Source organism: Oculina patagonica, chromosome 10, assembly GCF_052425735.1.
Source record: "Oculina patagonica isolate OP01 chromosome 10, crgOcupat, whole genome shotgun sequence".
In the NCBI taxonomy this organism is placed as follows: domain Eukaryota; kingdom Metazoa; phylum Cnidaria; class Anthozoa; order Scleractinia; family Oculinidae; genus Oculina; species Oculina patagonica.
The window spans coordinates 1,664,904-1,688,543 of NC_135767.1; the positions used below are offsets into that span (position 1 = coordinate 1,664,904).

Below are 23,640 nucleotides of genomic sequence, written 5' to 3' on the forward strand. Positions count from 1 at the left end.
TGTTGTCATTGTAGAATATGTTTTGTTTTGAACGTTTTTAACAAAGAAAGGCTACAATCAGTCGTTATAAAATTATGGAAAACGTTCAGATCGAGTGTTGGAATTCACCGTACGTATGCTCTGAGCCACTCACTTCAAGACGTCGTTCAAGACGATTACGGTACACTACAATTTTCGATTTCAATTTCGAGCGATCAAGTTTTTCACAATCGACAGGTTCAGCAACGATGTGATCAAAAGAACCTGAAAAGGTGATTTTATTAGGGTCCTTTCTGTGCAGGGCTGGAAGATTAACTTGTTTATAACGGCTTTGTGTTATGCGCAAGCTGCGCAAGTAAGCTCACTTTGTATTTTTTTACTTGGCATTATGGGAAAAAGAAACCTTTTGGCTTAATTAGCAGGTTTTGAACAGTTTGATGTATTGCAATTGAACTTGTAATTTTTTATTTTATTTGAAACATTCTTTTCTACAGTTGGAGCAACTTTCATCACAACACCAGCTGACCAGACAGTTATTGAGTCTGACACTGCAACATTCTACTGCAATGCTACTGGAAACCCAATCCCAAAGATAACATGGATAAAAGATGGGAAGACTGTGGGACAAGGCACTACACTGAGCTTTGAAACCAACAGGAATCATTCTGGGAAATACTGGTGCTTTTCAGAAAATGGATTGAATTCAACTGTCAATGCTAGTGCCAATCTTGATGTCCAGTGTAAGCATATTTCAATTTTTTTGTAATGGATAAACTGATGGCAAGGTCATAATGAAGTACAGTCGAAGCTCTCGTAAGCGGACACCCTCGGGACGCGAAACAAGTGTCCGTTACTGGAGCTGGCCGCTTACGAGAATGGTACTCGTAAGCAGCCACTAGAGGTGAAGGGGATAGATGGCCGCTTACGCTGGAGCTTGCCCAGCTAACATTAACTGGACGGTTGCAGATGATGACAAAACAAACACTGAAATATGGTACTGTAATTACTGTAAAATCATTTTGACGAACGGTGATGTGAAGTCGATTGATAAAAACAAGACAGTCAAGATACAAAGGTTGTTAAAAGGATTTTCTTTGGGATGTCCGCTTACGGGAGCTTAAAAACAAAGAAAAAGTCTAAGTTGTAATCTCCGAAAGTGTCCGCCGCCACTTATGGGAATGTCTGCTTACGAGAATGTAAAAATACAGAGTTTGTATGGGAGCGTAAAACAGGGTTTCAAACAAGGCAGCCATAAGTAGAGCTGTCGGCTTACGAGAGTGTCCGTTAAGAGAGCTTCGACTGTATTTGGATCAAGAATCAATGGGTGGAATCACAAATTCTAGATAGAGTCCCCAGATCAGGGGACCCAGCAAAGGGATCATTGTTTTTATGCAGGAATCCGTGATTGAAATGGTATAATTTTTCTTTAAAGAAAATCATTGCAGTTTTTTGGAGCCTAGGCATCACAAGCTTCCAAAATTTTGCATGATCAGGGATTGAATAGCCTACAACCTGTATGTCACTGACATTCTTAACCACGAAATTGTCAGTCTGTGCAACGGCTCCCAAAAACTTGTTCTGATATCCCGCAGGTTTTCAGGCAGCCATTGCATGACATGTTCAGCTGCAATGTAGGGTAGGATTGTAACCGGTACTTTATTGCAATCCTGTGATGGGTGGGTGAACAATAAGGAATTGTAATATGGCAGAACAGTTATCACAAGCTTATGAATTCTCTTTTCATGGCAGATGTCTGTATAAGTGCAATGCAGAACCATATAAATTTAGCTGCAGGTTGTTATGAAGTATTAAAGATTAAAATGGGGTATTCTTTTAAATCTTAATCATTACATGATACCATTTTACTTACAGTTACGCCAAGTTTAATTACCAAACCATCTGATCAGACAATCATGGAAAATGACGAAGTGACATTCCATTGCACTGCCACTGGGAACCCAGCCCCAAAGATAACATGGATTAAGGATGGTGAGGCCATCCATATGGGAGATACACTGAGCTTCAAAGCCAAAAGGAATGACTCTGGGAAATACTGGTGTTTAGCAGAGAATGGAGTGGCCTCAACTGTCAATGCTAGTGCTAATCTTGATGTACAGTGTAAGTACATATATTCATAGACACATGAAGATACAAAATTTTAATGGTTCAAACATATCTGAATGACATAAGCATTCCTGGCATAGCATTACATATAGTAATTTATATTGATTTGTCGGCAAAATGCTACATACTAGTCAAACTCATTGATCACTAGTTTTGACTTCAACTATTTTAATTTCCAAATAATGTAGTTCTGGCATAAATTATGCCAAAACTACAATACTTTACTTAAAGTTCTCAACCTTAGTACAACTGTATGTTTTGTTGTCTGAATGAGGACTAATCTCAAACTAACAGCAAAAAAGGATTATTATCCATTTAAGTGTTAAATGATATTAGGAACACAAGTCATGTAATTGTTTCAAAGTCAAAAAATAATAACACACGAAACTCTCATTTTATCTTGTTTTAGTATATTAACTCAAAATATTATCTGTTTTAGTTGCACCAAGTTTAATCACAGCACCTACTGACCAGACAGTTATCGAGTCTGACACTGCAACATTCTACTGCAATGCCACTGGGAACCCAACTCCAAAGATAACATGGATAAAAGATGGGAATACTGTGGGCAAAGGAAGTACACTGAGCTTTGAAACCAACAGAAATCATTCTGGAAAATACTGGTGCTTAGCAGAGAATGGGCTGAATTCAGTTGTCAATATTAGTGCCTATCTTGATGTTCAATGTAAGTTCATTGTTAAATTGCAGTAAGTTACAGAGAGGTTGAGCGTAGAGACAAATTTATAACTGTACCTTTACATTGGTCAAAAATTTATCTTGACAATTTAGATATTTTAATTAGGTTAATTTCGTTTCTAAGTAGTTCTGGTTATCACTTTATATTATAGTTCCACCAAGTTTAATCAGCAAGCCATCTAATGTGACAATTGTTGAGAACGAAATACTGAGACTCCACTGCACTGCTATTGGTAACCCTGTTCCAAAAATTAAATGGATTAAAGATGGAAAGACTGTGGGACAAGGAGACACTCTTGATTTTGGAGCACTCAGAAGTCACTCTGGAATATACTGGTGTTCAGCAGAGAATGGTTTGGACTTTACTGCCAATGCTAGTGCTTATGTTAATGTGCAGTGTAAGTATGTGCAGTATAATGATTAGTAGTTTTTTGTGAACACATTTCAGAACACATTTCAAAACTTTCTCCCCAAGATTTATCCTCCTATGCAGACAATCTTTTGGTTTGTCATGCAATCTTTCCTTCCCAAGCAGCAGATGTTCGTTGGGGAGGAAAGATTTCATGATGAGCCAAAGGAACATTTGCGTAGGAGGCTATCCAAGATTAAGCCTTGCTTAGTTCCTGTACATCTTTTTCAAGGCCGTGACTGAAAATTTCTTTCAGTGACACAACCTAAAACAGATTGACTGTTCACAGTAAAATATAAGGTATTATATAGGACCTAGCTCCCTTTCAATACTGCAAGTAAGTTTTAAACAAGAGTTTATGATTATGGCAATTCCTACAGATCCCAAGAATGAACACTATATAACAAGCAGAGGTACACAGGGCAAAACATTTTATTGTGCTTTTAGCACCTTCATAAAGTGTATTTGGTAGAAACCTTTGCATTCCAGTAGAAAGGTGCATTTTCCACTACCATGTAATAAATCTCAATATTTTTTCAGTTGCACCAAGTTTAACCAGAAGACCCACTGATCAGACTATCTTGGAAGCTTCCAGTGCAACATTCCATTGTTCTGCCACTGGGAACCCGACTCCAAAGATTGTGTGGATTAAAGATGGGAAGACTGTGGGAGAAGGAGATACACTGAGCTTTGAAACCAACGGAAATCATTCTGGAAAATACTGGTGTTTGGCAGACAATGGATTGAGTTCAGCTGTCAATGCTAGTGCCAACCTTGATGTACAATGTAAGTGTGAACATACCAGCATCATTACCTTTTCTTGCATGGTTTCAGTCCTTAGCAAAGTCTCTTCAAATATCCCATTAAGGTCATTCCATCGAAATAGAACTCAGGACAATAGATTTTTGCTCAAACTTTGCCTACTGGTTGTTTATCCTAAGAGAACTTTATTTTTGAAATAAAAAAAGAGGGGTCCTGGTATTCATTTAGGAGCAGGAGAACCTTGAATATACCATTTAATTCCTTACAATATCAGCAATTATATTATCATGAGTAACTGGCTAAGTTCACATTTCTGTTCATTTTTTCTACAATAAAAACTTGTTGGTATTCATTTGGAGATAGAAGGTGATTGCTAGACACAGAAAAACGACAAAAAAAAAAGACAGCTCCCGGTACTTGTTTACGAGAAAAGGACGATTTATCTTTCTTGCGAGCCAAGCCGCCATTTTCTTAATGTGCGCGTGCTAATAAAATTATGAGCAGTATGGGATGCACAATGCAATACTGAGAAATTACCTTAATGGGGGTAATCAAGGTGCTTAATTCAAGCATGCAACTTATATTGTGAAATCCTGGTACATTTTATGAGCTTGTTAATGAAATCTAGCTCAATCATTGTTTTGTTTCAGTTCCACCAAGATTAACCACCAAACCTTCTGATCAGACAATCATTGAAAATCTAGAAGTGACATTCCACTGTACTGCCACTGGGAACCCAACCCCAAAGATAACATGGATTAAAGATGGGAAGACTGTGGGTACAGGAGATACACTGAAATTTATAACCAAGAGGAATCAGTCTGGGAAATACTGGTGTTTAGCTGAGAATGGTTTGAACATCACTGTTAATGCCAGTGCTAACCTGGATGTGCAGTGTAAGTATTAAAATATTGAGTTTCTAGTTGAATTGACAGGAGCCTGCATAGAACTTTAAAATCTCATACTGTGTCAAATCTTGTCCTCAGATGTCCTTTTTGAGGAAGGAGGGGTAGGGGCGATGAATACTGCTAACATTGCTGTCATCAAGCATTTTTGTCAAATACCAAAATGTGCCAATTAATTTGTAAAATACTGAAATGTCAGAGTTAGCCTCTATATCTAGCTAGTGATTTCTTGGGTGCGATGGCAAAAAGTGAGGCAAAAACAAGTTTTTATACTGACTATCCTTGACTAAAAACCTTGCTAAGAAAATGCACCCTGCAGTTAGAAGATACTGCAATTCAGGATTATAATTATTAAAATGATGCATGAAAAGTTGCCCAACACCTCAAACCCCAATTTTAAAACTTAATATTAATAATGTTAAGAGGAAATCCGCCAGGACTTCGAGTAGTTATTGGACAAAATTATGTACAAAAACTATTTACACCTGATTGCAAGCTTTTGTGTTACTGCTTCAAATATCTTATCGAAAGAAATCTTTTCTAACAACACCAAACATCAAAAACAAATTTCGAAGTTCCACTGAATTCCCATGAATCGCTTAAAAGATGTGAGCTTTTGCCCATAGCTTGTGAACTTTGAATATCATTTTCTCAGACTCTGATAAGAAATTGTTGTACCAGAATTATTTCCACCTTATTGCAAACTTTTTTGTTACTGCTTCAAATATCTTATCAAAAGAAATCTGTTCTAACAACACCACACATCGAAAACAAATTTCGAAGTTCCGCTGAATTCCACTGAATCGCTTAAGACGAATTTACAAAATGGCTACACGTGAGATTTTGCCTATACCTTGTGAACTTTGAAATTCATTTTCTCAGACTCTGATGAGAAATTGTTGTTGGTGTTATCACGGATAATTACTTACATCTTTACCTGTTATTAAGGGTAGGAAATAACGCAATAGGATTTAAATTATTCTGGTACTTGATTTTTGTCCAACTTTAATAAATATTACTCGACTTCCTAGTGGATTCCGTCTTAAACTATTTATCTGTTACAGTTTTACCGAGTTTGACCATGAGACCAAGTAATCAGACTGTCCTTGAAGCTGCTAATGTAACCTTCCGTTGCACGGCCATTGGAAATCCTGTGCCAAAGGTAACCTGGATTAAGGATGGCAAGATTCTGGCAAAAGGAGAAACTTTGAACTTTAAAACTTACAGGAATCAATCTGGAGTTTACTGGTGTACAGCTGACAATGGGTTAAATTCTACTGTCAATGCTAGTGCCCTTCTTGATGTTCAATGTAAGTACAATGTCTTTAGTTCGAATATCAAATGTGACAAACTTAGTGATTTTGAGTTTTTTGAGTTGTTGTCTGTTTTGTATATACAACAGATTTACCAAGGTTTTCAAGTGTACCAGCTAATCAAACAGTCAAGGAGGAAGGCGTAGCAACATTTTATTGTGCTGCCACTGGCAACCCAACCCCCCAAATAACATGGATTAAAGATGGGAAGACTGTGCCTAAGCCAGCAGGAGATGCACTGAGCTTTAAAGCTCTTAGGAACCGTTCTGGAAAATACTGGTGTATAGCAGAGAATGGATTAGAGACAGTAATCAATGCCAGTGCATATCTTGATGTACAGTGTAAGTACTTAGAAACTATCGTTCTTGTGATTGTGTTTTTACCACGTCATTGTAACAATGTTGACATTTCTTTGACATAAAATGACTTTTATGAATCTTCAATGTGGCAATGTATGTGAAATGCAAGATTGTCATCAATTCAATTGTTTATTTGGTTAATATATTTTGGTTTCCAAGCAAAGCAAAGAGTCCCCTCATTTCAAACTGGTGGTTATCAGTGGCAGATCTAGGGAAGGGGCAGGGGGCCTGGGCCCCCACCTTATTTTCAGGGCAAACCAAGGCATGTAGGGCAGAGAAAAAATATTTTCGAGAGCAGGCCCCCCGGTTATTCTTGGAGTCTGGATGATCGGGCCCACTTACCTGAAGGTCTGGATCTGCCACTGGTTGTAATGTTATTTCCACTTGATAGTTCAACTTCTTACACCATTGGGTCTGACAGTTTTTGTGTACTAAAACACAACCAAAATATATCCCTTAAAACTTGTGTTACAACTATGAGAAGCTTTATTTGACTGTAAACTGAAGCAAGAGTTTCATTTGTTTTAGTTGCACCAAGTTTAACCACTCAGCCAAGTAACCTTACAATTGATGAGGCTGATGAAGCAACATTCCAATGCGTTGCCACTGGGAACCCAACCCCAAAGATAACGTGGATTAAATATGGGAAGACTGTGGCTACGGGAGAGATACTTAGATTTGAAGCCAACAGGACCAATTCTGGAAAATACTGGTGCTTAGCAGAGAATGGATTTGACACAACTGTAAATGCTAGTGCCTACCTTAATGTGTTGTGTAAGTACTTAAATATTAGAGAGCAAATTTTTTAAGACGTTCCACATCTTTGCCTCAACTTAAGGGTTTGGCTCTCTTACTATCTTCTTGTACTTACAGAGAACGTAATGAGGTATTGGTGAATTTATTCTGAATACGTTTAGTTTACTTGTACCTATACAATACTATCAACTATAAAATTACAATCAAGTGCTTTACTTGTGATGGGAGTATTTACAGACATCCATAGGCATAATAAACAAAATGGACTGGAAAGCCAAGAAAATGGTTGACGTGAGTTCATCAACTAATGGTTATCTCATATTTTTTAGTTCCACCAAGCTTCACAGTGAAAGCAGTTAACAAGACCGTCAATGAATCTGATGAAGTGACATTCCACTGCACTGCCACTGGGAACCCTGTGCCAAGGATAACCTGGATTAAAGATGGGAAGACTGTGGGTAGTGGAGAGATGCTGAGATTTACTGCTCTGAGGAATCATTCTGGAGTATACTCGTGTTCAGTTGACAACGGATTGAATGTCACAGTCAATGCGAGAACTTTCCTAAATGTACAGTGTAAGTATGGATGCACGTTATCTCTTTTTTATCATAACAAATTAATAGTTAATACCCTGGTTGGGAAGGGAGGGAAAACTGCTTACGTAACGTAGCAAACTGAGAGTGCTAGTGCTAGCTAGTGACATTGCAACTGTTGAGTAGACTAGACACCCTATGCTATATTTATATGGAGCATGATGTATATTTTTTACAATCCACGTGATAGTTAATTTACTAATACAGAATGTTGCAAGCTAACATGATCCTGAGTTATGAAAAAGTTTAAGGTTTTCTGGTTGCCAGTACCTACAGTTTGTGGTTTAGAAACACATCACCACAAGGCTGATACTATCCTGAAATCGCATCGCACAACGAGAGGCCATGCATGGGGGAATTTAGCACACAGTCGCACACTTCTTCACTCCACTGGCCCTAAGAATGAGTGACTAGCTACTCATAGTGTACTAAAACACAACGGAAATTTATGTGTGTTAATTAAGTGCGAGAATCTTAATTTGACTGTGAACTGTAGCAAGAGTTTCATTTGTTGTAGTTGCACCAAGTTTAACCACTCAGCCAAGTAACCTAACAATTGATGAAGCTGATGAAGCAACATTCCAATGCGTTGCCACTGGGAACCCAACACCAAAGATAACATGGATTAAAGATGGGAAGACTGTGGCTATGGGAGAGATACTTAGATTTGAAGCCAACAGGACCAATTCTGGAAAATACTGGTGCTTAGCAGAGAATGGATTAGACACAACTGTTAATGCTAGCGCCTACCTTAATGTGTTGTGTAAGTACTTAAACATTAGAGAGCAATTTTTTTAAGACGTTCCACATCTTTGCCTCAACTTTAGTGTTTGGCTTTTTTACTAATCTTGTACTTACGGAGAATGTAATGAGGTATTGCTGAATTTTTCGATTACATTTGGTTTACTTATACTATACAATACTATCAACTATAAAAGTACAATCAAGTACTTTATTTACAATGGGAGTATTTACTTATGTCAATAATAAACAAGTTGGGCAGAAAGCCAAGAAAATGGCTTACAATAAAGTGATTCAAAGGCTATAGTTTGTCAATTTGTGTTTCTTTTATTGTTTTTAGTTCCACCGAGCTTCACAGTTAAAGCAGTTAACAAGACCGTCAATGAGTCTGATGAAGTGACATTCCACTGCACTGCCACTGGGAACCCTGTGCCAAGGATAACATGGATAAAAGATGGGAAGACTGTGGGTAGAGGAGAGACACTAAGATTTAAAGCTCTGAGGAATCATTCTGGAGTATACTCGTGTTCAGTTGACAATGGATTGAATGTCACAGTCAATGCGAGAACTTTCCTAAATGTACAGTGTAAGTATGGATGCATGTTATCTCTTTTTTTTTTTATCATCTTTAAAGCACCAGTAGTCCGTCATTTTTCTCAAGGTCAGGCGCGTGGGCAAGCACACTCAAGCATTGCACAAATAATAATAATAAAAAGGCGGTCTGATGAGAAGTATGTGACAAGAAAACTAAAATATCAGATTAATAATTTATACCCTGGGTGGGAAGGGGGAAAACTGCCAATGTAGCTAACTGAGCTGTGCTAGTGCTAGCTAGCGATATTGCAACTGTTGAGTTGACTAGACACCCTATGCTATATATAGAGAGCATGATGTGTTTTTACAATTCATGTGATAGTTAATTTACTAATTAATACAGAGTGTTGCAAGCTAACATGATCCTGAATTATGAAAACGTTTAAAGGTTATCTGGTTGCCAGTACCTACAGTTTGTCGTTTAGAAACACATCACCACTTAGATGATGCTATCCTGAAATCGCATCACACAATGAGAGGCCATGCATGGGGAAATTTAGCACACAGTCGCACGCTTCTTCACACCACTGGCCCTAAAAATGAGTGACTAGCTACTCATAGTGTACTAAAACACAACAGAAATTTATCCCTTAAGATGTGTGTTAATTAAGTGCGAGAATCTTAAAGTGTATATGACACGAAATCTTTTACTGGCTTTTTTCTTTCGTTGATATGCTTAGATAAAGGATTCATAGTTAAAATTTGTCCAAAAAATTTTTTTCCGTCATTTTTGTCTCCGAAATGTAGCACTATCAGCCATCTTGAAAATTCATCAAACAAGTAGACGTCACAAAGGTGACGTGACGTACCTTTTGTCATAGCGGCGCGCGGCCAAAAGGTACGTCACGTCACCTTTGTGACGTCTACTTGTTTGATGAAATTTCAAGATGGCTGAGAGTGCGACATTACGGAGGCAAAAAATGACGGAAAAAATTTTTTGGACAAATATTAACTATGAATCATTTATCTAAGCATATCAACGAAAGAAAAAAGCCAATAAAAGATTTCGTGTCATATACACTTTAATTTGACTGTAAACTGTAGCAATACTTTCATTTGTTGTAGTTGCACCAAGTTTAACCACTCAGCCAAGTAACCTAACAATTGATGAAGCTGATGAAGCAGCATTCCAATGCACTGCCACTGGTAACCCAACCCCAAAGATAACATGGATTAAAGAGGGCGAGACTGTGGGTGCAGGAGAGATACTTAGATTTGAAGCCAACAGGACCAATTCTGGAAAATACTGGTGTTTAGCAGAGAATGGATTCGACACAACTGTTAACGCTAGTGCCTACCTTAATGTGTTGTGTAAGTACTTAAACATTACAGAGTAATTTTTTAAGACGTTCCACACCTTTGCCTCAACTTAAGGGTATGGCTCTTATATTATCTTCTTGTACTTACAGAGAATGCAATGAGGTATGGCTTAATTTATTTGATTACATTTGGTTTTCTAATACTATACAATACTATCAACTATAAGAGTACATGTACTTTATTTGCAACAGATCTATGGATCTATGGATCTTTACAAAGATCCATAATAAACAAGATGTACGGGAAGGCCACGAAAATGGCTGACAGTGAAGTGATTCAAAGGCTCTGCATGTAGTTTTTCAACTTACGGATCTCTCATTTTTTTAGTTCCACCAAGCTTCACAGTGAAAGCAGTTAACAAGACCGTCAATGAGTCTGATGAAGTGACATTCCACTGCACTGCCACTGGGAACCCTGTGCCAAGGATAACATGGATAAAAGATGGGAAGACTGTGGGCAATGGAGAGACACTGAGATTAACAGCTCTGAGGAATCATTCTGGAGTATACTCATGTTCAGTTGACAATGGATTGAATGTCACGGTCAATGCGAGAACTATCCTGAATGTAAAGTGTAAGTATGGATGCATGTTATCTCTTTTTTTTTTATTTTATCATCTTTAGAGCACCAGTAGTCCCTCATTTTTCTCAGGGTCAGGCGAGTGGGCAAGCACACTCAAGCATTGCACAAGTAATGAAAAGGTTGTCCGGTGAGAAGTACGTGACAAGGAGACTAAAATAACAAATTAATAATTAATACCCTGGGTGGGAAGGGAGGGAAAACTGCCAACGTAGCAAACTGATATGTGCTAGTGCTAGCTAGCGATATTGCAACTGTTGAGTTGACTAGACACCGAAGAACTAGAAACAGAAGTGTAATAACTGTATGGAAGCGATGAGTACATTTTTTTCTCAAAAAGGTGTGAAATCAATTAAGAAAGTTGCAAACACTGTTAGGATATTGTTCTCAGATCTAGTATGGCGGTAGGAAACATTCTTGGATATGTTTACATGGTACATGCAGTGATTGCACTATACATCCTAACACAACAAACAAACAGTTCACATTAAGAATAATACAGTCAAGCAGCATTTCATAATTTGAAAATTTATCATGGATTTATTAACCTAATAGAACTAAATGAATTGTCATGTATATTTAATGCTGCAATGTCATGGAAATTTGTTATTTACACCTGAATTATAGATCCACCAAGTTTTATAATGAAACCATCTGACCAGACTGTTAAGGAGTCTGATGAGATCATTTTCAACTGTAATGCCACTGGAAACCCAACTCCAAAGATAACGTGGATAAAAGATGGGATGAGTGTGGCTACAGGAGAGACACTGAAATTCACAGCAGACAGGAATCATTCTGGAAAATACTGGTGTTCAGCAGAGAATGGACTGGGTCTACCTATCAACGCTAGTGCCAATCTCGATGTCCACTGTAAGCAGAAAATCAACTTAATTTAATTTGCTTTTGTATATGTGAAATTCTTTCTTTGTTTGTTTGCTGACTGAAATTTATACTGTGTTGTATATAAAATAAGTATAAATTGTTCATCATCTATTATAGTTCCACCAAGCTTAACAACTAAACCAGTTAATCAAACTGTAAGCGAGGACTCTGTGGCAACATTCCGTTGTACTGCCATTGGGAATCCTGTGCCAGAAATAACCTGGATTAAAGATGGGATGACTGTGGATACAGGAGATACACTGAGCTTTGTTACAAACAGAAATCATTCTGGACAATACTGGTGTGCGGCAAACAATGGATTCAATACTGTTGCCAATGCTAGTGCTTATCTTGATGTGTTGTGTAAGTATCTTAATTATGACGATGAGCTCACAATAAAAATAATTCCACAATGAAGTTTCTGAATATTTAAATTGGCGCTTCCAAGATTAGTTGGCTAAATTGAATAATATAAGATCCCATAATTAATCACGAACTTAACATCGTCGCTCTGCCGAATAGTGGAATTTTGGTTTTTTTCTTAAATTGTAGATCCACCAACTTTCATAATAAAACCAGCTGACCAGACAGTTATTGAGTCCGACACTGCAACATTCTACTGCAATGCCACTGGGAATCCAACCCCAAAGATAACATGGATTAAAGATGGGATGACTGTGGGTGAAGGAGATACACTAAGCTTTGAAACCAACAGGAACCAATCTGGAAAATACTGGTGTTCAGCAGAGAATGGACTGGGTTTACCTATCAACGCTAGTGCCAAACTTGATGTTCAGTGTATGTACAAAACTTAAATGTTATTTGGAAGCATTTAAAAAATATGTACAATTTGGTCTTTGAATACAGTAAAACCTCGATGTAACGAAGTGCCAAGGGACTGACGAAATTTATTCTTTATATCGAAAACCTATAGGCTAGCTACGCCCCTGGCTGTTATGTTGCACTACGTACCCAGAATTTCTGGATATTATCGATTTCTGAAAATAACATTTATAATGTATAATATATGGACTTAGATTTGGACATATGTATTTAAACTTGCTCTCTTGTTACAGGATTAAAGGATTTTTATCCTTGCTGGTCTGTTCCGCATTATAATCTTTTGTCGAGTACGAGTGTTGACATTTTTTCGTTATATCGAGGTACATTTTACGTTTGGGCTTCTGGATTGTGTTTGTAATAAGGAGGATTTGTTATATCGAGGTTCTGCTCCATACATTATACTGTAACTCTGACCGGGCTGAAGAATATCCTTTGTTAAACCGAGGACTTCGTTATGTAGAGGTTCGTTAACTCGAGGTTCCACTGTATTGGTTTTTTGGGAATTTACATTAATAAAATATAAATTGTTTATTGTCCATTACAGTTCCACCAAGCTTATCAACTAAACCAGTTAATCAAACTATAAGGGAGGCTTCTGTGGCAACATTCCGTTGTACTGCTATTGGGAACCCTGTGCCAGAAATAACCTGGATCAAAGATGGGATGACTGTGGATACAGGAGACACACTGAGCTTTGAAACAAACAGAAATCATTCTGGAAAATACTGGTGTGCGGCAAACAATGGATTCAATACTGTTGCCAATGCTAGTGCTTATCTTGATGTGTTGTGTAAGTATGCAATGTTAAATTTCGTTTACCACGTGGTGAGGTAACTACGATTGTATAGAGAAGGTGTTTAGCACGAGGGAAGATTGCGTGACTAGCCCAAAGAGGGTTTGCGTAGGAGGCTTAGGTTATATTGCGTGACGCGAGGCTGCATTGATTGTGTTTTGCTCATTTCACATTTTGCGGTGTTGAGTGAATTTATTTGGTGAATTTTGTGAATTTTTGGGAGGAGATAGTTCTTCTCAAAGGATTAGTAAAATTTGAAAAAATAAGAAATATTAAAGATTTAGTGTGTTTTTAAAATTAGAATTTAAAGTTAAAAATAAGTAGATCAACAACGAAACAGTCCCCTGATAACCTGGAGTGCTTTTGCGTGGGTGTCAACTGTCTGGTGGTGTTTAAAAACAATTTTCTTTCTCCTTTCCTTTCTTCAAACCTTCTAAAATCTCACTCAAATTCACATGTACTCCCGCCTTAATTAATTATTTATTGTACTAATGTGTTATTGTTATCCAGTTCCGCCAAGCTTAACAGTCCAACCAACAGACCAGACCGTCATTGAGGGTACCACAGCAACACTGCATTGTGAAGCCACTGGGAACCCAACCCCAAAGATAACATGGGTTAAAGATGGGAAGACTGTGGATACAGGAAAAACACTGAGCTTTGTAACGAACAGGAACCAATCTGGGAAATACTGGTGTCTAGCAGAGAACGGATTGAATTCAACTGTCAATGCTAGTGCTAACCTTGATGTTCAGTGTAAGTAAAGAAAATGTCTTGACTACCTTATCGTAAGAAATTAACGCTTCCCTAAATCAAGGTGTTTGAAATTAGCGGGACTTAAATTAACGCAAATTGGAGCGGAAATTTCTTTTAAATAACGGAAATTTACGCGAGGGATGGGGCAATGTTTGAAAATGAAAAAAAATTAACGCGATTTTTGATGTCTCTAAAGATATTTTGGCTGCTGTACCGCCCTTCTGAAAGCCAAATAAACTGAAAATCGAGATGACATATCTTTAAGACTAAACAAGTGGTGTACAGAGAAGAGAGGGATATTGTTTCCTAGTTTCTATTTGCGTTCGGACAGTATCCAGTATTTGGAATGATATTAAGATCTTGGAAATTGACGCTTTACTTAAATAATGTTGCGGAAATTAACGCTCACAAAAAATAACTCGACTTAAATTAACGCGAATTTCATGGAGCATTAATTTCCTACAATGAGGTAAAAGCGACTGAAGATGTCTGCCATTTCATAATGTTTAGTTTTAAGTTTAGAAAAAAAAAACGATTCTCTTAACTATTTATTTCATTTTCTTTAATCAACCTGTTGTAGTTTCACCAAGTATCACTGTGAAACCAACTGACAAGACGGTTGCTGAGGGAGACATCGTAACCTTTCACTGTACTGCCACTGGGAACCCAACCCCAAAGATAACATGGCTTAAAGATGGGAAGACTGTGGATACAGGGAACACACTGAGCTTCACAGCGGACAAGAATCATTCTGGAAAATACTGGTGTATAGCAGAGAATGGATTCAATAAAACTGACAATGCAAGTGTTCATCTAAATGTTGAGTGTAAGTATCAGACTCAGTTGTAACAAAATAAGGAACTTATTTACTCATAATTTATGATGTGGAAGGGAAGACTCATAAGTAAACTAGGTAAATTCGGATACGCAACCAAGCAATAGTGATGTGAGTTCATCTAGAGTGGGTATCAGACTCTGTTGTAACAAAATAAGGAACTTATTTACCCAGAATTTAAAGGGACTACATTGTGTATGTCATGGGGATTTCGCAGATTTTTGGCCTAAACTGTTCCGAAATTAGTGGTAGGCAACTTAGGGACGGACCATTAGAAAAGTGATAGGGGGGGTGGGGAATTTTCGGCTTGCACGAATTTTTTTTTCTGTGCATTTCTTGTGCAGGAATTTTTTTTTTCGGGTGAAACCGTCTGCTCGAATTTTTTTTTTAGATAAATGTTTTTTTCTTCAGACAAATGCCATGTTTTGTTACTTTATACCATGTTTTTTGTCAAAAGTTGCTTTGTTGATTATTTTTAAAATATTTTAAAAATGCTGTTGTTCATTGACTTCATCCTTTAGGGACTGTCAATAAGTACCGAGGGGGGGGGGGGGTCAAAGGGCGGTGCAATTGGAAAAAGTGGAGACCCACCCCTTCCTTCTAGCTCAAAACACCCACCCCTGGGCGAGGGTTGGAAATTACATGATCCACCCCTTTCTACAAAAAATAGTTAATAAGGAAAAAGTCTGTTCGATTGTCTGTAATGGATTAGAGGTTTTTGAATTGATATCAGCTTTTAAAGTGCGATCCCAATCATACGCCACCATAATTGTCCCTAATGGACACTTTATTTCTATACATAGTTTCTTACACATCTTCTTTCGCTTCTTAACACACCAAAGCAGGATGAATTTCTCGATCACTTCGTATAATAGATTTGTGTTTTTCGTATATTTCTGTGTAAAGTCCGTGGGAAAACTTAGACATAAACATATGCAAAAACTAAAACAATACGTAATAGAAATTCATAATTACTGCGGAAATCCTATTTGACCGGAATTGACAACATAAACTAAGACCACTGTATATCGTACCATTCATGTTTGCAATCTGTTTGAGAAATGAGTTAACTAGTAAGCAATCTATGCAGGCTAGAGAGAGACGAGCTAAAGGAATGTTATGATCATAATCCATCTAGGGGGGTGTGGGGGCATGCTCCCCCAGAAAATTTTGAAATTTGTAGGCTCGGAAATGCTATTTTCAGCGTTCTGCACCATATATTTCGTCGAAAAAGAGATCTCATCAAGTGTTAAATGATGGCAGGTATTTTCAGGTATTAATAGGACCTTTCCTTCTGCACGAATTTTTTTTTCTTTGCCTTCCCCTTTGCACGATTTTTTTTTCTTCCCATTTTGGCTTGCATGAATTTTTTTTTGGTTTTTCCCCCACCCCCCCCCCCCATCACTTTTCTAATGGTCCGTCCCTTAACCCTAAATAAACGTTATCTTTGAACATCTAAAGGAATATGTAACCTTAATTTGCAGATAGAAATTAAGCCACGGCTATAAATATCGATATTTAGAAAACGCGCGGAAACAACTTGAATACGTTTGCCTAACTTTTTCAAATTGCAATCCGTTTCCATCTGAGCCATCCGCAGCCAAAGGTGCTCGTTAACAGTTTCAGTGCTCTAATATTGCAATTTTTAATAAAAAATGGACAAGTACCTTTTTAGGTTTCCTGTGACACAAATATAAATTTTGGCGGTTAAAAAATCAGTTAAAATCCGTGACATAGGCCCTTTAATGTGGAAGACTCATAAGTAGGTTAGGCAAACTAGGAATTCAGATAAGCAACCAAGCAAGGATATTTTCCCGTATCTTTTAAGAGTGAAACTTAAATTGAAGAGTTGAAGACATACCCATGTGAACGTGTTTCTAAACACGAAGTTGACATAAGAATGTCGTGAGATAATGCTCCTCAATTATGCATCTTTTATTTCAGTTCCACCGAGTTTTACAACGATACCAATTAACCAGACTGTTAACGACGATGACCTAACCATATTCCATTGTGCTGCCACTGGAAACCCAGCCCCAAAGATAACATGGATAAAAGATGGGAAGCCTGTGGGAGAAGGAGATACACTGAGCTTTGAAACCAACAGGAACCAATCTGGAAAATACTGGTGTTCAGCAGAGAATGGACTGGGTCTAGCCATTAACACGAGTGCTTTCCTTGATGTGCAGTGTAAGTATACAAAAAAAATGATTAACAAATGTGCATCATGTGATGGAGAACTTTATTAGCACCTAGAGAAGGGCTCTACTTTCACTGACCTAATAAACTAAGTTTTCTATCGTTAAGCAGCTAATAGACACCTTGGATTTTATTGAGTAAATAATAAAGATGGTAAATTTTAAGTGTAAAGATAAGAAGATATGGAAAAAAATGTTGTAATCTTTGAGCTTCCTGGCATTCTGCGTCAGCAGCAAATTCTTGAGTACACTAACTGTGGTTAGCCTGTTAGAGCGATTTTCACTTCAGTGTCACAACTAATTCGCATTTGCTTTGGTCTTGCATTACTTTCAGAAACCCGCGACACTTTCTCATCCAATCAGAAGTGAAACCAAATCAATATCGTGACTCGCTCGCTCACGTTTTCCCGCGCTTCGCGCGGACTACATGTATTTACTTTGAGTTTTGATTGTTACAGTGGATTGTCTGTGTCCATTGTGATTGGCCAGAATGATTACTTTAATTGAAAACTGCTTTAATCTCGTTCTCCACCCGCGAGATCTGGGAACGAAAATAAAAACTGCTCTAAAGGAGTTATGTTATAATATAACAAGTCATTTTACACAATGAACAAAATTACATTCAAATTAAAGGAAACTGCAAAATAATAATTTAATGAGGTGGAAAAACATCTGGGAGGAAAAAATAATCTAAAAAGGAACACGAATGGTTAAGATTGGAGAAGAATGAAGCGGATTGCGAACGACGATTTTTTTGTTTCAAAATACGCCATCCGTGCCATAACTCCTTTAATCCGTTAACGCAGTTTCGTTTGTTATTTGTTGCAGTTGCTCCAGTCGTGACCACATATCCAACTAACCAGACCGTAACAGAGGGTAACATGGCAACATTCCATTGTTCTGCGTCCGGTAATCCAGTCCCGAGAATAACATGGATTAAAGATGGACGGACTGTGGAGATGGGAGAGATATTGTCTTTTGACGCCCGCAAGGAGCATTCTGGAGAGTACTATTGTATTGCAGAGAATGGTTTTAGTGAGACTGCCAATACCAGTGCTTACCTCAATGTACAGTGTAAGTAAACAAACTTTTGTTAAAAAGTTTGTAGTTTAAAAGGTTTCAGTTGAGTAAGAGAAGAAAGTGTGAGCAAGCATAGAGCTGTATGCGTTAATTAAAGTAGCTATATCGCGATCTGTTTAGTAATTTTCTAACGGTGTTCAAAGTTTCTTAATATTTGCAGGAGACAAATTACGGTTTATCACCTAAATTACCCACGATCTGTTCCCGTCTGGCATTGTAGATCAGTTGGTAGAGCAACAGTGATCTACTCCAGAGGTCGTGGGCTCGTATACCACGCAGGTCAAAGACGTTTTTTTTTGTCTTGTGTGGTCCCGGATTTCCTTTGTAACGCTCAGACTGAAGAAAACGCCTGGTTATTTTCTAGGCCCCAGTTGTTCAAAGGGTGGATAACACTATCCACCTGATGAATCACTATCCACGGATAAGTGTTGACAAAACATACTGCGCTATCCACTGGATAGTGATTTATCCAGCGGATAGCGCTATCCATCCTTCGAACAACTGGGGCTCGTACTTTAATTACCCTTTAGCTAATTCTTTCCTTTCCTTTCCTACTTTTCTTTGGTTACCATGATAGAAAAACGTCAAACAATTAATATTAATTATATACCAAAATGAAACAAGAAAGGTTTACGTTGAAGAAGCTAGCTAGAACTTGACAAATCTTGAACAACTTATTTGAAAAATTAAGGCTTTATTTCTCAAGATTGGTCATCCAAATCATCGTTAGCAGCCGTTTAATGTTCATACAGTTCGTACCATCTGAAAACACAAGTCATCCATGTTTTTTTATTACCCATACCAAGTGAATATTATGATACCCGAGACAGTGACTGACCTGGGAAAGACATTTTGGTCCATAGGCACCCAATGGTCAACAAAGTAAACTCACCAAATTGTGAACTTGAATCAATACGATGTTTCCATTTCGCCTTGACTCCTTCTTTAAATATACTGAATGTAAAGTTTGTTAGCACAGAGAGAGAAATTAACTGATTAAAGTAATCACTATTGTAGTTTTTTAAAATTGCCTTTTATTACATTTGTAGTTCCACCAAGTTTTATAGACGTACCATCTGACCAGACTGTCAAGGAGAACGAGGAAACGACATTCTACTGCAGTGCCACTGGTAACCCACCCCCGAAAATAACGTGGCTAAAAGATGGGAAGACTGTGGCTTCAGGAGATACGTTAAAGTTTGCGGCTAACAGGAATGATTCTGGACAGTACTGGTGTTCGGCCGAGAATGGACTGAATGTGCATTTGAATGTTAGCGCTCACCTTGATGTTCAGTGTAAGTCTAAAAATCTTGTATTTGCCGAGATAGAGCACTAATATCCCAAGCTCTTGGTGAAAGCATCATTGCTGCGTTTTAGTCGAAATTTTGGAAATTTAATGAGTATATTATAAAAGCTTTACAGATTTGATTAAAGCAGCTATGTAACGGGGATTTCGCAGATTTTTGGATTAACTTTTCTAAATTAGTGGTAGGCCGGATAGAAATCATAGCTACGTACGGCTATAAATATCGATTTTTTGAAGTCGTACGGAAACACTTGAAAAGTTAAGCCCTATTTTTTCAAGTTGCCATCCATTTCCATCTTAGCCATCCCCAGCCAAAGACGCTTGTTAACAGTATTAGCGCTCTAATATAGCAGTTTCTAATAAAAAAAACCTTTTATTTCTAGGTTTCTTGCGACACAAATATAAACTTTGGCTGTTCAAAAATCTGGTAAAATCCGTGACAAAGCACCTTTAACTCAATACGTTCTACTTTCCCGCCGAAGCAATCCGGCAATTTTTTCTTAGAAACTTACAGACTTGGACTTTCGTGTTAACCCGTATTATAAATATTACTGTAACTTGATTATGTTCATTGGTTGCAGTCTCACCAAGTTTTACTCTCAAACCAACTGACCAAACTGTTACTGAGGGTGACTTAGCTATGATCTCTTGTGCTGCCACTGGTAACCCAACACCAAAGATAACCTGGATTAAGGATGGGATGACTGTGGCTACCGGAGACACGCTGAGCTTTGAAGCCTTTAGGAATCAATCTGGAAAATACTGGTGTTCTGCTGAAAATGGCTTGAATGTAACTGTCAATGCAAGTGCTTATCTTGATGTGCAGTGTGAGTATGACATGAGGATAGGATAAAAGTTTTTATGGAAGATACAATAAATGGACGTACAGTTAATTATCTTTTTGTGGTCTGCAATTCAGTGAGTCGTGTAGCTGGCTAGTTACAGCAATTTCTTTATCCAGAACATTGGTGTTTGGTAAATTATTTCTTGAAAAGTTATTATCACCGTGTCTTAAAATAACTTTGTTTCATCGGGTTCTCAAAGGCGGTGCTAAGAATTACGTTTCATTCATCGTTTTAGAGCCAGAGATAAAGAATTCGAATGAAAATTGTCAAAATAGGTAACTTACCTTTAGACTCAAGTGTGGACAGGACAACGAGATCAGACTGCAAATTTTCAGCTAAATACTAGCAGAACATATCTCAAAAAGCTTTGTTAAACAATTTTTGAGTAACAAAGATGACATAATTGAGTTGCCCTTAAAAAGTAAAAGCATTTCTTGATTGCAAACGTTAGAGCTTACCTTTCTATTTGGAAATGTGTTTTCCTGCTTTCACGAATACGCCACATTCTCGTAAACACGAGGTACAATGGGGCGGCTGCCGCGTATTTTCCCGCCAAAGTGACTCTGGTTCACGCGCGTGCACGGTTATTGGTCAAACTTGTACACGTACTAGAATCGAAAGGTCTCTAATAACAAAAGTGATTGGAAACGTCAGGAGTGAAATGTGGTAAGCGCTTACTCATTTTATCATGCACAATTTCGTTTCCACCCATTTGGATCGTTCAAATTTCATATTGTCCATCCGAAGTTATCATCTATCGTATTACCAGTAACTCGAACCTGAGCCGAATGTTGGGCTCTTTTAATAAGATGAATTAATTTTTAACATCTTTTGCAGTTCCACCAAGTTTTACAACAACACCAATTGATCACACTGTTCGGGAAGATGGCAAAGCAACATTCCACTGCAACGCTACAGGAAACCCAAGCCCAACGATAACATGGATTAAAGATGGGAAGACTGTGGGTGAAGGAGACACTTTGAGCTTAAAAGCCAACAGGAATCATTCTGGGAAGTACTGGTGTTTGGCTGAGAATGGATTGGATGTGAATATTACCGCAAGCGCTTTGCTTGATGTACAGTGTAAGTTAAAAAATATTTCCATTTTCCATTTGCTTACTGCTAGTGTGTAGATTTGAATGTACACAAGCACGGCCGGCCGATGTAGCTTTTAAAAGAATACAGATCACGGATGGATTCGCAAAGAGTAGGGCACGAGGTTCCCTGTGTTGTGGTCTGGCCTTTGTGTGTAGTAAAATTACAGTATGTGTGCAGTGTATTTGAACATATACATATGGGAAATGCGCTATATAAATGTATTATCATTATCATTATCATGGCGCATCATAAAAATGTAGCCTAGAATAGCTGTTTCTTTTTGGAAAACAAGAATTGTGAGTTTTGGAATTTATGTTTTTATCCGTGATGGATGTTACCATCCAACGTTAATAATAAATGCTGGCACTTTGCTAAGTTATTTTTATTTTTTTATGGTCTGTTGTAGTTTCACCAAGTTTAATCACAAGACCAACTAATGACACCGTTATTGAGGGTGCCCAAGCGTCGTTCCACTGTGCGGCCTCTGGGAACCCAGCCCCAACGATAAAGTGGATTAAACATGGGAAGCCTCTGGCTACAGGAGAGACACTGAGCTTTAAAACCAACAGGAATCATTCTGGAAAATACTGGTGCTTAGCAGAGAATGGGCTGAATTCAACTGTTAATGCTAGTGCCTATCTTGATGTTCAATGTGAGTGTGAATTACAGTTTCCTTCTTGTACGTTTTTTTGTGCTCCAAAGTTCAATACGTATACTACTTTACTGTTGGTTTTAATGAAATTTCTTAAATTAGATTTCGAAAAGTTCGAACTCTTAAAGTACGTTTATCGTCCGTTGCAGTTTTGGTGAGTTTCACGTCAACTCCAATGGATCAAACTATCAGAGAAGGCGATGAAGCTTCATTCCACTGTACTGCCACTGGGAACCCAACTCCAAAGATAACATGGCAGAAAGATGGGAAGACTGTGGCTTTAGGAGATACGTTAACGTTTGCAGCCAACAGAAATGATTCTGGGCAATACTGGTGTTTGGCAGAGAATGGCTTGGATAGGAATATCAGTGCTTCAGCTCTCCTGGGCGTGCAATGTAAGATTAGTTGCATACTGATTGTAAAGCTATACCCTGTGCACACCGTGTGGAACGTAATTTTTGCGGGAGTTCAATTTTGAGTATTGGCCATTTTGGTATTTTGTGGGAGGTACTCTTTTTCTGTTTGTAAAGAATGGCTTTTCGTGCAGGGGATTAATTTTTGCAATTTTTTAGAAAGTCTATTTCAATAATTGAAATTACAGTATTTTCATTTTTTTTTGAGTGCGGGCCTGTTTATATGGAGTAGAGTTGTCCTTGGTAGGAGGGTTACCCTCTCCCCCGCGCTATCTTTTACCGAGCGTTTACATGAGAAAGTTGTCCCTGTTGACCGAGCCAAAACTTGGCCCTCTCGGTTCAAAAGACTGGCGAGAGTTATTTTGAAATATCTATTATGGCGGCCTTTTCTTAAATCAGGAACGCTGAAACATCGACGAAGACCACTTCGGACAAATTTACCGCCGACTTCGATGTTGCTTTGGCCGATTGCAACATTTGCGCATGCTCCGTATGTGTCAACTTGTCCCTGGTAGGCGAGGCAAAAATAACCAAACTGTTTATATGGAAAAAAGTTGGCTCGCTCCCAAGGGTCACCCTATTTTCAAAGCGAGTGACCCTCCACCCAGGGTCACCCTGCCCCCCGAGCCAACTTTGCAATTTCTCATATAAACAGTTCGCAGCTATTTATAAAGAAACGTATGAAAAGCTCTCTCGCCCGGGGTGGCTCGGTATGGTGGGTAACCCTCCTACCAGGGACAACTCTCCTCCATATAAACAGGCCCTAAGAGTCAAAATACCGTGCGGGTGTAATACGTTTCGAAATA

General features: G+C 38.1%; 1 protein-coding gene across 1 annotated transcript in view; it reads left to right on the top strand.

Moving 5' to 3' along the window:
• LOC144628579 (hemicentin-2-like) overlaps nt 1-23,640 on the top strand; it is a 62,523-nt gene that overhangs the window by 17,810 nt on the left and 21,073 nt on the right. The window contains 27 exon segments of the mRNA XM_078486693.1: nt 474-719; nt 1,852-2,097; nt 2,543-2,788; nt 2,952-3,197; nt 3,749-3,994; nt 4,621-4,866; nt 5,940-6,185; nt 6,278-6,529; nt 7,076-7,321; nt 7,633-7,878; nt 8,414-8,659; nt 8,978-9,223; nt 10,297-10,542; nt 10,879-11,124; nt 11,758-12,003; nt 12,133-12,378; nt 12,568-12,813; nt 13,403-13,648; nt 14,162-14,407; nt 14,988-15,233; nt 17,187-17,432; nt 18,269-18,514; nt 19,570-19,815; nt 20,408-20,653; nt 21,509-21,754; nt 22,176-22,421; nt 22,571-22,816. Of these exon segments, the coding sequence (XP_078342819.1) occupies nt 474-719; nt 1,852-2,097; nt 2,543-2,788; nt 2,952-3,197; nt 3,749-3,994; nt 4,621-4,866; nt 5,940-6,185; nt 6,278-6,529; nt 7,076-7,321; nt 7,633-7,878; nt 8,414-8,659; nt 8,978-9,223; nt 10,297-10,542; nt 10,879-11,124; nt 11,758-12,003; nt 12,133-12,378; nt 12,568-12,813; nt 13,403-13,648; nt 14,162-14,407; nt 14,988-15,233; nt 17,187-17,432; nt 18,269-18,514; nt 19,570-19,815; nt 20,408-20,653; nt 21,509-21,754; nt 22,176-22,421; nt 22,571-22,816 (6,648 nt within the window).